A 15,485-nucleotide genomic window follows, 5' to 3' on the forward strand; every position below is an offset into this window, starting at 1 on the left:
GGTGGTCGAAAAAATCACCGCATTCCGGAGGGACCATTTGGTCTAACTTAAGCCATTTTTTGAACATTTTTTCCACCACCTCCAAATCACGCAATTTTTCTTTTACACGGTGACCCACATGTGCCAAACATGGGTATCAAAGAAAATTTGGAATATATATATATTTTACAATGCCCCCTAGAGGTATAGACCGATGTTTTGATCAGTCAGTCTAGAGGGCAGTATAAATTCAAAAAAATTCAAAAAAATATAAAACCTTGTAGGAGTTGAAAAAAAATCACCTTTTCTCGTGCCGGACTTAACATTTTTAGTCCCACCTCGCCCCCCAAGCAAGTCCTGGACCTGCCTACATACCTTCATCTATTTGATTATTACAAGCGTTGGTCTTCCTTGCACTCTATGTGTAGGATATGTAGGATGAGTATGATTCATCATCTGTATTCGTCCTGTATATTCTTCAATTGCAGAGCATGGATGACTAATGTATTTTTCGGATTTATCGTCTTTTATTTTGTTTTCGGGAGCGAAATATAATTCCTCCATTACATCTATTTCCAAATTTTATCGTGCAAAATAAACAAGCTACACGCTGGCCACGAAGAAACCATGATTCTTGAGGTTGCACTTGAAAAACTCACATATAAAATGCAAAAAAAATATTCCAAACTCGTTACAACGGAGTGGACAACCAAATAGCTGAGTCATACATTATGAGGAAGTCACTAACTGACAGAATGAAGTATTTTAGAGGAAAGGTCACAGGATACTAGACATAGTCAACAATGCACACGCCAACATCAGGTTGATCGTCGACGTACTTGCTGTCCGACCGTGCGCACAATGTTGTAGCTATCATAGTTCTGCTTTGAGATCCTGCACATAAGGATATTATTAATGCCATGGAATATATTTGGACACATTAAAACATTAAATTACGGCATATTAGGTACCTCTGTCAATTTGGCGCACGTACGTCGATTGTGACCATCTGCCTCATGACAATAGATACATCTACCCTTTGTTCTGGTTTTCTTCATCTTTGCCTGTAGCCTTTTCTTCGGAGCACCTCGGCCTGGCACATGCACGGGATCCAGAACCTTTTCGAAACCTTCACCATCAAGGTTAGCCGATTGTGGCATCAACGGGCCAAACCTAATGTTGTTACCCTGAGCATTAGTTGATCCCTTGCTATCAGCTTGTTCACTTGTTGATCCCTTGCAAACATCTTGTCCTTCCAAAACCCTTTTTAGATGCTGAAACGCCTCATCAGAGTGGCACGCCTTAAAACATGCTGCGTGACTAAAATTCCTTAGCTTACGGTACCTTTGTAGGGCTGCAGAGTATGCATACATCTCGCTCTTTCTGGTCGGTGCGAATGCACATTTTGCACTCATTTTCCACCTAGTGGGAACACAACACCTGAGCAGTGTTTCTTCTTGTAAAGTTCCCAATATGTAAAATATGTGGGAACATGGTGTGCCTGCGCATTCAATTTGCGGCAAGAACAACTGATACTGCGAAGCAGACCTTCCTTCGACTCCGTGCGCACTTTGATCTTTTTATCCATTCTTTCCTTCTTAGACACAACGTATGTGGTAACCTCTGCTGCATCAAGTACCTCTCTGATCTCACATATTTTGACACCATCTTTGCTCCATAAGACCAACTTAAACACAGCAGGAGTGAAAACTTTCGCGGCGTGTTTCTCAAGAACTGAAGCATTTTCCTCTGTGAATGGAATGGACTGTAAGGCCTCGATGTCTTGGAGAGCCTCGTTCAAGCGTCGCGACGCAAGGCAACGCTCATAGTGCTCTAGCATTTGAAAAAACGTCATCTTAGCCTCAAGATGCATATGTACGTAGCACCGAGTTTAAACTCTCACTCCGCTGATTGCTGCTCAATCCTAGGAAACAACGGCCCCCAAGATATGGAGCACACCACAGTTTTCTCATCTTATACATCTGATGCAGCCAAGAGTCCTAACTTGTTACTTTATTCCGTTGTAAGAAGTGTAACCATTTTCTCTCATGCTCTTCAATGGAAGATGTATCATATATGAAAGATCTGAATTCCTCCTTTACCGCGTCATCATGCAGATGGCGTACAATGTTCTGCTGAATGTGCCATATACAGAGCCTATGGTTTGAGTCAGGCCACACCACCCTGATTGCTCTTTGCATTGCAAGGTCCCCATCCGTGATCACAGATATAGGATGCTTCTGTCGCATAGCATCAGAAAAGGTCCGTAACATCCACTCGTATGCCTGGCTTGTTTCATGTGAAATGATACCACATGCAAAAATAACGGTGCTGCGGTGGTGATTTAACCCGACAAACGACACAAATGGCAGATTGTACTTATTGGTTCTGTATGTGCTATCAAAAACAATAACGTCTCCTGGTAGTCATGTCGGGATTGACTATCACACCAGAACAGTCCCTTAAGATGGCCAGCTTCATCAACCATGTACCTGAAGAAAAAAAATCTGAATCTTGCTCTTGCCTCGCCACCATGTGATTGATCACCGTTTGAGCATCCCTGGAAGAAATTGTTTCCTGCTTGTTAGCATGGCAGAAATTACAAATGTCCCTCATAATGCATCCAACCTCATCATATCCACCGTATTGCATGCACATAATATCCATAATATGGTGTTTTCTAATCCTAGATTTTTCCATGTCTGCAATGTCCGCTTTCTGCTCATCGCTAATGCTTCTGTGTGAACGCAAAAGACACGACAGATCCCGTGGGGCTAGAGGATGGTTGTGTTCATCGATGAAATCCTTGACAAACCACTGACCTGTTTCCTCCTGTCTTGCAATCACCAATTTAGCTTTACACCCTACACGAGTTATACTCCGTGGCCTCCTCTTTCTATCTTCCATCTTCCTCTTCATGTGCTTCTCTTCACGAACCCCTTCACGACTACACACAAATTTCCTTAAAATTATATGGCAGTTGGATCCATCCCACTCGACATAGCTTCTCCGGACACTAAAACCTTTCTCAAGACCATATTTGTTATAGAATGTATAACCTTCATCCTCACTATTAAACATCTTATTGGCAATATGATAGTACTCCATCATTGACTCATGACTTACATCCGCCATGTCTTCCTGCATCACAATTCGGACGAATAAAAATCTGAAAGGACAAACATAAACCTATGCAAAACCCAGTACGAAATCTTGCGTGGAATTTTAAACTTTGCTCCTTGTACATGTTATGACAAGTGATCATAAACGTCCATAAACTGGCTCGCCTATAAACTAGTGAAGTGACCATGGATGATGAAAAATTCTAAATTGAATTGCATGCACTAGGGAAACCTAAATCGATGATGACTAAACAAATATAAGTAGGAAGTGCAGGCTACGAAACAAAGTAAGTTTATGGCGATATCTCCCGCAGGCATTGATATCTCCTGCTGCATCAAGAAAACAAGCCTACTTTCAGAACAAGCATTGATATCTCCCGGCGGCCTAATCGAGGGGCCAACCGCAGAGTATAGATCCATCTACGGGAAGTTGGAGTTCCTGCCAAGAGTGACTTCCAACGGGCCAATCAAACGGGGAGGAGTTGAGATTCGGGCGATTCATACCTTAGTATGCAAGCCCGGAAGCGATGTGATCGGCGGGGACGAGTTCCTAAAGCGCCGCCACCGTCGCCGCCGACACTGCCGCCGCAGATGTCGCGCCTTAATCTTCTTCCTGCCGCCGGGCACGTCATTTATAGTGAAGGGGATGAGGTGGAGGACGAGGACGACGCCGACGACGTTGTTGGTACCTCTCGCCGGGCTCGTCAGACAGAAGGAAGAGGACGAGAACGAGGACTTGACGAGAACGAGGACTGGATCTAGACGTCGTGAACGTGATCGGTTGAAAACAGAATATTTTACCCTAAACCATTATGCCCTTCTCTGATTAAAATAATTAGGTTAATTCATTTTTAATCCCACACCAGATCGGACGGCTAATAAAATTCGGAGGGGTAAGTACTCGAAAGTACTCCCAGCACTGCCCCAATCACCGTAAAGGAGCTCTCAACATTTAGGTCCTAATAATACACTATTAATCTTCTTCATCTCTTGCTTAAATTACATGCATTGCTCTGTTTGCTTTGTCTCACTCTCATTCGCGTACATATCCAAAAAAATCATTCAGAGATGCACTTGACAAGTACGCAATGGAGATGTCAGACCTCACTACCCGCCTCATGCCGTTCATGGCGAGCGACCTCGGGGTCGAGCAGGAGACGCTCGTGGGAATCTTCCAGGGCAAGAGGCAGAGCGTGGCCTTCCACTACTACCCTCCGTGCCCCCACCCGGACAAGGTGATCGGCATCACGCCGCACCACGACGGCCTCGGACTCACGCTGCTGCTCCACGTCGACGAAACCCCCGGCCTGCAGGTGAGGAGAAACGGCACATGGTACCCGGTGAACCCGCTGCCAGGCGCCTTGGTTATCAACGTTGGCGACATCCTCCAGATCCTCACCAATGGCATGTACAAGAGCGCCGTGCACAGGGTGGTGGCGGACACCAAGAAAGGCCGGGCCACCGTGGTGATGTTTCAGCATGCTTGTGTTGCCGGGCTGGTGAAGCCGCTCCCGGAGCTAGGCGAGGCAGCGTACAAGGCGATCGAGAAGGTTGAGTACATCAAGGGAAACTTCAGGGCGCTTGCCGAAGGGACATGGTTCGTGGATAGTCTCAAGATCAATCAAAAAACATAATTACCTAGGTCCAGGATGGAATCTAAAGAAGTTACTTTCTTCATTGTATGTCGTGCATGTATGTATCCAACGGCAATTACAAACCTGGACCAAAAATAAATAAAGTTGACTGGACTTTGTTTTGGACAAAGGGTGCTTTTTATTGGAGTGAAGTGCACCATTGGTCCATGAACTCAAACTAATTACACATTTTAGGTCAACAACTCGAGAAGTGATCCGATTTAGTCCATAAACTCGTTTATTTGATCTAATAAGGCCAAATCCAAGAGGGGAAAAAACCAGCCACGTAGGTCATCGCTCCTTAGGCTGTTATGTAACAAACTACTTTTTATAGGGACCTATTTGCAAATTGACCTTTTTGTCTAGCAACATGTCTCAGCTAATGTCGTATCTTTTTTACCTACTAATAAAGCACCAATTGCTTCTGTCAGTTCACCGTCGCGTATTTTCGCATAAAAGCCCATCTGGTTTTGATATTCAACCCGCACTTCAGATTTGCTTCTGATCGTATGCTACCTTCAATTTTGTGGTACGTCCGTCGCCCAGATGGGCCTGGCAAGGCCCGCCTGGCCCTCACCACAAATTTCTGGTTTACCAACTTATTATGCACAAATTTAAAATTTAAATTAATAGTCCCACCCACACACTTTACATCAAATGCTAGCAACTTATATACGTTCCAAATTGCAACAAACAAACAAACAAACAAACAATCAAAAAGGAGAGGTGCATAAATCCAACAAAAAGCCGCAGGTGCCCAGCCTAATAGAAAGCTTGAGCCAGTGCTGAGAGGATACAAAAAAAGATTCAAGATTGATAGTGTCGGCCTAAAGACCTGTTGTTGACACCAACAATGTGGTTAGCATGCAGAGTACAGAGATGGAAGCTCACGCTGCCCCAGCATCTTGCGCCACCAGTGGCTGTAGTGCATGCAGCGAGCCACATCACGCCAGGCAGCCGCCGAGGACATGACCTTGAGCACTTGAGTAGGCCACTGCTGCGCCAGATCGCCTCCCGCGCCTCCGCCACAGGTCCGCCTCACAGTCACAGGTTGCCTACCCCCCCCCCCCCCCCCCCCCCCCCCCCAAGGCCTTGTTTGGCACAAAGGGCTTTCGAACCCCAAAGGGGCTGGGGATTATTAGGGATTTGGTGAATCCCTTCCCTGCACCAAATCCCTTGAAATCCCCACTCTTCCCCAACCTCTTCCAGCCCGAATCCTCTTTCTCTAAAATTTACTTGTTTGGTCACAGCCATGGCGGGGAGAGAAGCAACCCTAGGGAAGGGTAGGAGAGGGGAGGGGAGGTGGCGGCGACGGCATACCCTAGAAGCCTTTTGGCGGCTCGGTCTCCTTGTGGCTGGCGGCGGGCAAGGGCCAAGCCGCGAGGTAACCCTCGATGCGTGAAAGCCCCGTGGAATGGGGCGGATCTAAGGGGAATTTTGGGGCCGGCCCGGCATAAGCCCTGTACACCAAACACAGGCTTGCGGGTTTTAGGGGCTTTTGAGCCCAAGAGGGAAAATCCTCTAAAAGCCTCCCCGAGCCCTGTGTGCCAAACAAGGCCCAAGGCGGCCGCCAGGAGCCACTAGTAGAAAAGAGGGCTTTGGTTCAGGCCGGGTCAGCCCATTAGTCCCAGTTCAATCCAGAACCGGGTCCAATGGGGGCACTGGTCCCGGTTCGTGAGGCCAGGGGCCTGCCGGGCCTCGTGGGGGCATTGGTCTTGGTTCGTCTGGCCCCTTTGGTCCCGGTTGGTGGGACGAACCGGGACCAATGGGCCTTGCTCCTGGCCCACCACCATTGGTCCCGGTTGGTGGCTTGAACCGTGACCACATGCTGCCTTTTAGTCCCGGTTCATGCCACGAACCGGGACCAATGAGGTGCCTATATATAACCCTCGCCCGCGAGCAAAGCACTCCAGTGCTCTGTTTTTCTCTGGCCGGCGAGGGGAGGGCTTTGTGGTGCTCTAGCTCACCTCCTATGCACATGAGGTGTTCGATGAAATGCCCAAGCCAAACTAGTTAAGCTTTCTCCTCTCGAAGCTCGACCTCAAAGCTCCATTTTCCTCGAGATTTGTCTAGGTTTAGCGGCCCGTCATGTCCCATTCCCGTCTTCACCGCCGTTGATCGCCCGCGCCGATCTCGTCGCCGGGACCACCGTGGTGAGCCTCTTGTTCTTATCTTCTTTCTGAAAAAAAAATTCTTACTTTAGGTAGATACTTGTCTTATTTTCTTACTATTTTATTGCTTGTTATTATATAGTGCGATGGTTTTGGTATCTGCCCCCGTCGGCCCTCCTCCTGTCTATGATTCGGATGTGGTATATATTATCTTTATAACTATTGGTTCATTTATTGTTTATGAAAATTATGCCGACCAACGTGACATAGATTTTATTTATCTAAGAGGTATGTGAACCGGAAATTCCAACCGACCCTATTGTCGAGAGGTTAAATTTAGTTGAAGAAGAAAACAATTTCTTGAAGGAAAAAATAAAAAAAATTGAGGAGGAGAAGATGATATTGGAGTTGCATGTTGCGGATATCGTCGATGATCACAAGATCAAGATGGATGCAATGCGCTTGAAGATTAGAAAGATTAGAAAATATGCCATTCATACCGAGGCTTGGTATCATTATGCCGTTGGATCAATTGTTACCTTGGTTGCGATTATGATTGCATTTGTTTTCGCATTGAAATGTTTTACATAGTTTCAATGTATGGTTTAATTAATTAGATGCTCTGGAGAGCTATATGTTGTTAGATGAGAACTATGTATGTACTTTGGTTTTAATGTGATGATGAACTTCTATTAATTTGGTCACTTAATTATCTATTCATGATGTTCTGTAATGATTTTTGACACTCTTAATTATATAAAATGCACGCAGATCAACCGGCAATGGATGTACGGTGACAGACACACCTCCGAGTACATTAAGGGCGTGCATGATTTTCTCGAAGTGGCTGAGGCAAACAAGCAGAATGGTTTATGTGTTGTCCATGCCCTAAATGTGGGAATACGAAGTCTTACTCTGACCGGAAAATCCTTCACACCCACCTGCTTTACAAGGGTTTCATGCCACAGTATAATGTTTGGACGAGGCACGGAGAAATAGGGGTTATGATGGAAGACGGCGAAGAAGAAGAGGACGATGACAACTATGTGCCCCCTGAATACGGTGATGCTGCAACGGGGGAAGCTGCTGAAGATCAAGAGGAACCAGACGATGTGCCCAATGATGCTGCAACGCGGGAAGCTGCTGAAGATCAAGAGGAACCAGTGCCCGATGATGATGATCTCCGCCGGGTCATTGTCGATGCGAGGACGCAATGCGAAAGTCAAAAGGAGAAGCTGAAGTTCGATCGCATGTTAGAGGATCACAAAAAAGGGTTGTACCCCAATTGCGAAGATGGCAACACAAAGCTCGGTACCGTATTGGAATTGCTGCAGTGGAAGGCAGAGAATGCTGTGCCTGACAAAGGATTTGAGAAGCTATTGAAAATATTGAAGAAGAAGCTTCCAAAGGATAACGAATTGCCCGACAGTACATACGCAACAAAGAAGGTCGTATGCCCTTGAGGATTGGAGGTGCAGAAGATACATGCATGCCCTAATGACTGCATCCTCTACCGCGGTGCGTACGAGGATTTGAATGCATGCCCGGTTTGCGGTGCCTTGCGGTATAAGATTAGACGAGGTGACCCTGGTGATGTTGACGGCGAGCCCCCCAGGAAGAGGGTTCCTGCGAAGGTGATGTGGTATGCTCCTATAATACCACGGTTGAAACGTCTGTTCAGAAACGAAGAGCATGCCAAGTTGATGCGATGGCACAGTGAGGACCGTAAGAAAGACGGGAAGTTGAGAGCACCCGCTGACGGGTCGCAGTGGAGAAAAATCAAGAGAAAGTATTGGGCTGAGTTTGCAGCTGACCCAAGGAACGTATGGTTTGGTTTAAGCGCGGATGGCATTAATCCTTTCGGGGAGCAGAGCAGCAATCACAGCACCTGGCCCGTGACTCTATGTATGTATAACCTTCCTCCTTGGATGTGCATGAAGCGGAAGTTCATTATGATGCCAGTTCTCATCCAAGGCCCTAAGCAACCCGGCAACGACATTGATGTGTACCTAAGGCCATTAGTTGAAGAACTTTTACAACTGTGGAATGAAAACGGTGTACGTACGTGGGATGAGCACAAACAGGAGGAATTTAACCTGCACGCGTTGCTGTTTGTAACCATCAATGATTGGCCCGCTCTCAGTAACCTTTCAGGACAGACAAACAAGGGATATCGCGCATGCACGCACTGTTTAGATGACACTGAAAGTATATACCCGGACAAATGCAGGAAGAATGTGTACCTGGGCCATCGTCGATTTCTTCCGACCAACCATCAATGTCGAAAGAAAGGCAAGCATTTCAAAGGCGAGGCAGATCACCGGAAGAAGCCCGCCATGCGTACCGGTGATCACGTACTTGCTATGGTCAATGATTTACACGTAATCTTTGGAAACGGTCCCGACGGACTAGCTGTTCCGAATGACGCTGAGGGATACGCACCCATGTGGAAGAAGAAATCTATATTTTGGGACCTACCCTACTGGAAAGACCTAGAGGTCCGCTCTTCAATCGACGTGATGCACGTGACGAAGAACCTTTGCATGAACCTGCTAGGCTTCTTGGGCGTGTATGTGAAGACAAAAGTTACACCAGAGGCACGGGAGGACCTGCAACGTTTGCACGAAAAAGACGGCATGCCTCCGAAGCAGTATGAAGGTCTTGCCAGCTACGCTCTTACGAAAGAAGAGAAAGAAATCTTCTTTGAATGCCTGCTCAGTATGAAGGTCCCGACTTGCTTCTCGTCGAATATAAAGGTAATAATAAATATGCCAGAGAAAAAGTTCCAGAACCTAAAGTCTCATGACTGCCACATCATTATGACGCAACTGCTTCCGGTTGCATTGAGGGGGCTTCTACCGGAAAACGTCCGATTAGCCATTGTGAAGCTATGTGCATTCCTCAATGCAATCTCTCAGAAGGTGATCGATCCAGAAATCATACCAAGGCTAAGGAGTGATGTGGCGCAATGTCTTGTCAGTTTCGAGCTGGTGTTCCCACCATCCTTCTTCAATATCATGACGCACGTCCTAGTTCATCTAGTCGACGAGATTGTCATTCTGGGGCCCGTATTTCTACACAATATGTTCCCCTTTGAGAGGTTCATGGGAGTCCTAAAGAAATATGTCCGTAACCGCGCTAGGCCAGAAGGAAGCATCTCCATGGGCCATCAAACAGAGGATGTCATTGGGTTTTGTGTTGACTTCATTCCTGGCCTTAAGAAGATAGGTCTCCCTATATCGCGGTATGAGGGAAGACTGACTGGAAAAGGCACGCTAGGAGCGGACTCAATAATATGCAGGGACGGGCATTCTTGGTCTCAAGCACACTACACAGTTCTACAGAACTCTACCTTGGTTACCCCGTATGTCGATGAACACAAGAACAGTCTGTGCTCCAAACACTCGGAGCAGTGCGACGACTGGATTACATGTGAACACATCAGGACTTTCAGCAGTTGGTTGGAAACACGTCTCAGAGGTGACACCACTGTTTGTGATGAGTTGTACTCGTTGTCCAGGGGACCATCTTTGACTGTATTGACTTAGAAAGGATACGAGATAAATGGGAATACATTTTACACGATCACCCAAGATCAAAAGAGCACCAACCAAAACAGCGGTGTCTGCTTTGCTGCAGCAACCGAGAGGGGAAAGGACACATATTATGGTTACATAATGGACATATGGGAACTTGACTACGGACATGATTTTAAGGTCCCTTTGTTTAAGTGCAAATGGGTCAATCTGTCAGGAGGCAGGGTACAGGTAGACCCACAGTACAGAATGACAACAGTGGATCTGAACAATCTTGGGTACACTGACGAACCGTTCGTCCTAGCCAATGATGTGGCACAGGTTATCTATGTGAAGGACATGTCTACCAGACCGAGAAAAAGAAAAGATAAGGAAGCATATATATCATACGATAAGCCAAAGCGCCACATAGTTCTTTCAGGAAAAAGGAACATTGTGGGAGTGGAGGGCAAGATAGACATGTCTGAAGATTATGAGAAGTTTCATGAAATTCCTCCCTTCAAAGTCAAGGCTGACCCAAGCATCCTGATAAATGATGAAGATTATCCATGGTTACGGCGCAATAAGCAAATGACACAAGCGAAGAAAAAGTGAAGACTTTCTCCCGGAACTATTATGATGATACCATGCCAACTTTGTAACAGACGAGTATGATACCATTGTCCGTTTTGTACACGAAGTGCATCTAGTTTTTGCCGTAACCCTCTCAACTTTCTTGCACATGCTATGTGGATGAAATGATGATACCATGCCAACTTTCAACCTTTTCAGAGTTCATTTGAAATGCTTTTCAATTTCACGGTCTTATAGCTCAAAATAATCAATAAATGCATGAAAAATAACAAATAAAGTCAGAAAGGGTCGAAAATTGATGATGTGGCTTTGAATGGTGCATTTTGAACACAGAAAAAGTCAGGAGTTCAAATAAGTTTGAAAAATGAAATCCCTTTGTAACAGACGAGTTTCCGTATGAAATCCTGATACTTCGAAAGAGATTGTCCAATTTTTGCCGTAACCCTCTCAACTTTCTTGCACATGCTATGTGGATGAAATGATGATACCATGCCAACTTTCAACCTTTTCAGAGTTCATTTGAAATGCTTTTCAATTTTAGGGTCTTATAGCTCAAAATAATCATTAAATGCATGAAAAATGGTGCATGAAAAATAACAAATAAAATAAATAAGTAATTAGAAACAAAATAATATAAACTTTAATAAAATATATAAGTAGAAACAAAATAAAATAAACTTTAATAACATAAATAAAATTTATGAAACTAAAATTATCAAAGTATTTTCTGTTCAAAACATTATAAGCAACCTCTAGTATTATTCAAACTAAAATTATATAAAATTGATGCAACTAAAATTATTGAAGTATTTTCTGTTCAAAATCATTGAAAGCAAAAGGAATTTTCGTAAAGAACTTTTTTTGTTAGAAACTTTAATAGCAAAAAGAATTATCATAAAGTAAAATAAATAAGTAATTAGAAACAAAATAAAATAAAATAAATAAGTTTTTTGTTGTAAGTAGAAACAAAACAAAATAAATAAAGCAAAAAAGAAACAAAAAAACAGGCAAAAAATAAAAAATATGCTACCTACTGGGCCACCACGGCCTGAATACGACTAGAAACCCATGGATGGGCCAGGACTCAGGCCCGCAGAAGGCCCAGTAGGCCCACAGGCATGTACAGAGAGGTTAGGCCTGTAAGCCTGCTTTAGAGAGGAGCTCGACAGCTCAGGCGCACCGCACCTTATAAACAGGTGCGACTCTCTCTCAGCTAGCGACGTGGGACTAAACTCCCACCACCACGCCGCTGTGCAAGGCTTTCCGTCCCGGTTGGTGCCACCAACCGGGACCAAAGGCCGTCGCTTCCCGCCCTTTGGGCTGCTGAAAAGAGGCCTTTGGTCCCGGTTGGTGGCACAAACCGGGACTAAAGGGCTCATTGGTCCCGGTTGGTGTCACGAACCGGTACCAATGCCCTGGATATATAAGCAAACACTTAGCAGTTTCGACCAAATCCATCACTTCTTCACCCCCGACGCCCCTGCTCCTCCTCGCCATCGCCGCCCGACGCCCCTGCTTCACGTTGCCGTCGCCGCCGCCGCCGCCACCGACGCCGTCAGGCTGGTCGACGTCGCCGTCGCCGCCGCCACCGACGCCGTCAGGCTGCTCAACGTCGCCGCTTTCGCCCTCTGCCCCAACGCCCCTGCTCCCCCGAGTCGCCGTCGCCCCTGCTCCACCGTGCCCCGCCGCCCCCTGTGAGCACCAGCCTGCTCCCGCGCCCCTCCTTTGTCCCGCACCCTGCCCCGCCGGCGCCGGCGCCGGCCCCTCCGCCGTGCCCCTCCGCCCCTGCCCTTAGATGTTTTTACATGTTTTTTAGATTATTTTAGTTTAGTTTTAAGATTAGGAAAATTTCAGATGTGTAGTAATATTTATTTAGATGTGTAGTTAATTTAGATGTTGTAATTTGTTCATAAAAATTGTGCACTTTTGTATAGAAACTTTATTTTTTTCATATGTACGAAAATGTAGAGTGAAAACGAAAACAAACATATAAGAAAAAACAAAGGAAAAAATGAAGAAGGAAAAGAAAACCGCCCGGCCCGGCCACCACCGCATTTTCATAAAGTGTTTCCACCGAGTCCACGTCGCACCGATCGAGCACCCGCGGCGAAGCAAGTGTTTTTTTAAGGTAGTTCTTTGTTAAAGTGAGGGGGGACGTCGGACATTACATGAGGCGGGGGGGGGGGGGGCGTCGGACATGACATGATGGGGGACGTCGGAAAAAATAAGAAGAGGAAGAAGAAGAAAAAAAGAAATCTTCCACTCCTCTATTCCTTCTTCTTCTCCTCTTTTTTTTCTTCTTCTTTTTTATCGGGGATGAGGGTGTCGAGGATCGCCGAGCGGTCGAGGGTCGGGAACTAGGGCGGAGGGTCGAGGGTCACCGAGGGGTCGAGGGTCGTCGAGGGTTCGAGGTGCGAGGGTCGTCGAGGGGTCGAGGGTCGAGGAACGCCGAGGGGTTTTGTTGAATACTTTGACACTAGCTAGACAAACGTGAAGCGTTGCCGAGGCCACCCCAAACCCGGGAGAAGCTAGGCCTACGTTTGCCACTAATATATCCACCTGCTTCATGTTTAAAAAAGTGTATATATGTATGTATGTTCTCTGTGTATATATGTTCATATATGCAAAAGTTAGATTTTTAGAAAAGTGAGCACCCCCTCTCGATCGTGATAACTTATACCACGGGAGCACCCCCCGGGCCCTCTCGCTCGACCAAAACTCTCGAGGACACCCAAACCCTAGAAAAAAACGATGTCGGTCTCCTACCCCCTCCCGCCGCGCCCCTACCCTTGAAGCGTTGCCGAGGCCACCCCAAACCCGGAATAAGCTAGGTCTACATTTGCACTAATATATCCACCTACTGTCATGTTTGTGTAATAATTTCCATGTTGTAATATTTGCAGAAACAATGGAGCACGCACGAGACGAGGAAGCAGAAGAGGTGTTGGGGGACATAATCTTAGCCAGAGGTGATGTCTTGTCGTATCTTAACGACCATGATGGTCTGGAAGAACAGGGTGAAGAAGCAGGCTACGGTGATCGAAGAGTGGAGGAGGAAAGACATGATTATGATGGCTTCGGTGACCCAATGCTGGTGCAAGAAGGAGCCCGTGCTGACGGCTCTGGTGACAGAACAGAGTCCGGCCAGGTAAATATATTAGTTAAGCCTGTGCTGACTAGCTAATTGATGCATTCATTGTTTTGGTATGTACACATATTAATTAACTCTCGTCTTTCGTCTTTTTTCTAGCCCTCCGGATCGAGCACAACTTCGGTAAAGAGACGAGGCCCGAAGAGAAAGTTGCGCTCGGATGAAAGGTTTGAGATCACAGCAATCGCGCGCGACGGCCAACCGATTGAACCCATCCGGACAAAGGAAGCATTTGCTGCTCAGTGCGGGGTTCTTGTTAGGGACAAGATCCCGATCAGCATCCACCAATGGTATAAGCCTAAGAAGGAAGACCCTGCGGTGTCTTATGTCAATGATATGCAGAAAGATGATCTTTGGACTGAGCTGAAGGCAAATTTCACCCTACCGCCAGAGGAGGATCCGGAGAAGCCAGTTAAAGAGCAATTAATCAAGTCTCATGTTCTTAAGAAGATGGCAGACCTATTCAGGAGGTGGAAGAATGAGCTGAAAACGTTTGTCGACAAAGAAGAGACACCAGAATTCATCGGCCAGTATGAGAAGATCAGAGATCACTGGCCCGCATTTGTGGCCCACAAGACATCGGAAAAGAGTAAGAAGATGTCAGCGACAAACAAGAAGAATGCTGCGAAGAAGAAGCTTCACCATCGCACGGGGTCAGGTGGCCACCTCAAAGCCCGGCCTAAGTGGGCCAAGGTTGAGAATGATCTACTTGATAAAGGGATCGAACCAGAGACAATGAACTGGCCAGACCGTTGCCGGACTTGGTTCTTCGGGGCTGGCGGAAAATTGGACCCTGTATCAGGGAGGTGCATTTGGACGGACGAGCTTTTGAGAATACCAGTCAAGAGGCTTCAGCACTACATCGATGCAGCGCAGCAAGGGACGTTCGTTCCAGACAGAGAGAACGACGAGCTCACAATGGCCCTCGGGAATCCTGAGCACCCTGGACGGACACGAGGCACGCCAGGCTTTCCGTGGAAGGCTGGTTTTCCGGACGCAGGCGGTTACAAAAGCCAGGAGAGGAGGAAAAAAGTGGAGCAGACCCAAATTCAGAAGCTGCACGAAAGGGTTCAAGCGCTAGAGGAACGAGACGACAATCGACATGCCGAAACTACCCCCGAAGCTAACCCGCCATCTCAGCGGAGAAGAAGCGTGGCTTCCACCGAGCTGCTTCAGCCGGAGCATGTCTTGACGGCTCCTGCTAGCTACCCCGTGGATGCTATCACGGAGTCTCAACATTGCCACCTTATGACGCAATGGCAGAACTTCAAAGTCAAGGCGGCTGTTGGCTCTGTTTTACCTCCTGAACCCGGCGCAACCTACCACTGCCGGCCGATTCCAGAAGGATATGCTAGGGTGATGGTGGATGAAATAACGGA

The 15,485-nt window shown here is 46.6% G+C and overlaps 1 protein-coding gene across 1 annotated transcript; it reads left to right on the forward strand.

Annotated features, from left to right (window-relative positions):
* Positions 1-318: 318 nt before the first annotated feature.
* On the forward strand, positions 319-4,735 carry LOC141021071 (protein SRG1-like). The gene is made up of 2 exons (XM_073496008.1): positions 319-328; positions 4,161-4,735. The coding sequence occupies exon 2, from the start codon at positions 4,190-4,192 to the stop codon at positions 4,733-4,735; it is 546 nt and encodes a 181-aa protein (XP_073352109.1). The 5' UTR covers positions 319-328; positions 4,161-4,189.
* The last annotated feature ends 10,750 nt before the right edge of the window (positions 4,736-15,485 follow it).

Source organism: Aegilops tauschii, chromosome 3, assembly GCF_002575655.3.
Source record: "Aegilops tauschii subsp. strangulata cultivar AL8/78 chromosome 3, Aet v6.0, whole genome shotgun sequence".
NCBI classification, from domain to species: domain Eukaryota; kingdom Viridiplantae; phylum Streptophyta; class Magnoliopsida; order Poales; family Poaceae; genus Aegilops; species Aegilops tauschii.

Bases quoted from the DNA above. Each gene is read 5' to 3' on its own strand.
- LOC141021071 (XM_073496008.1), top strand. From the start codon at position 4,190: ATGGAGATGTCAGACCTCACTACCCGCCTCATGCCGTTCATGGCGAGC.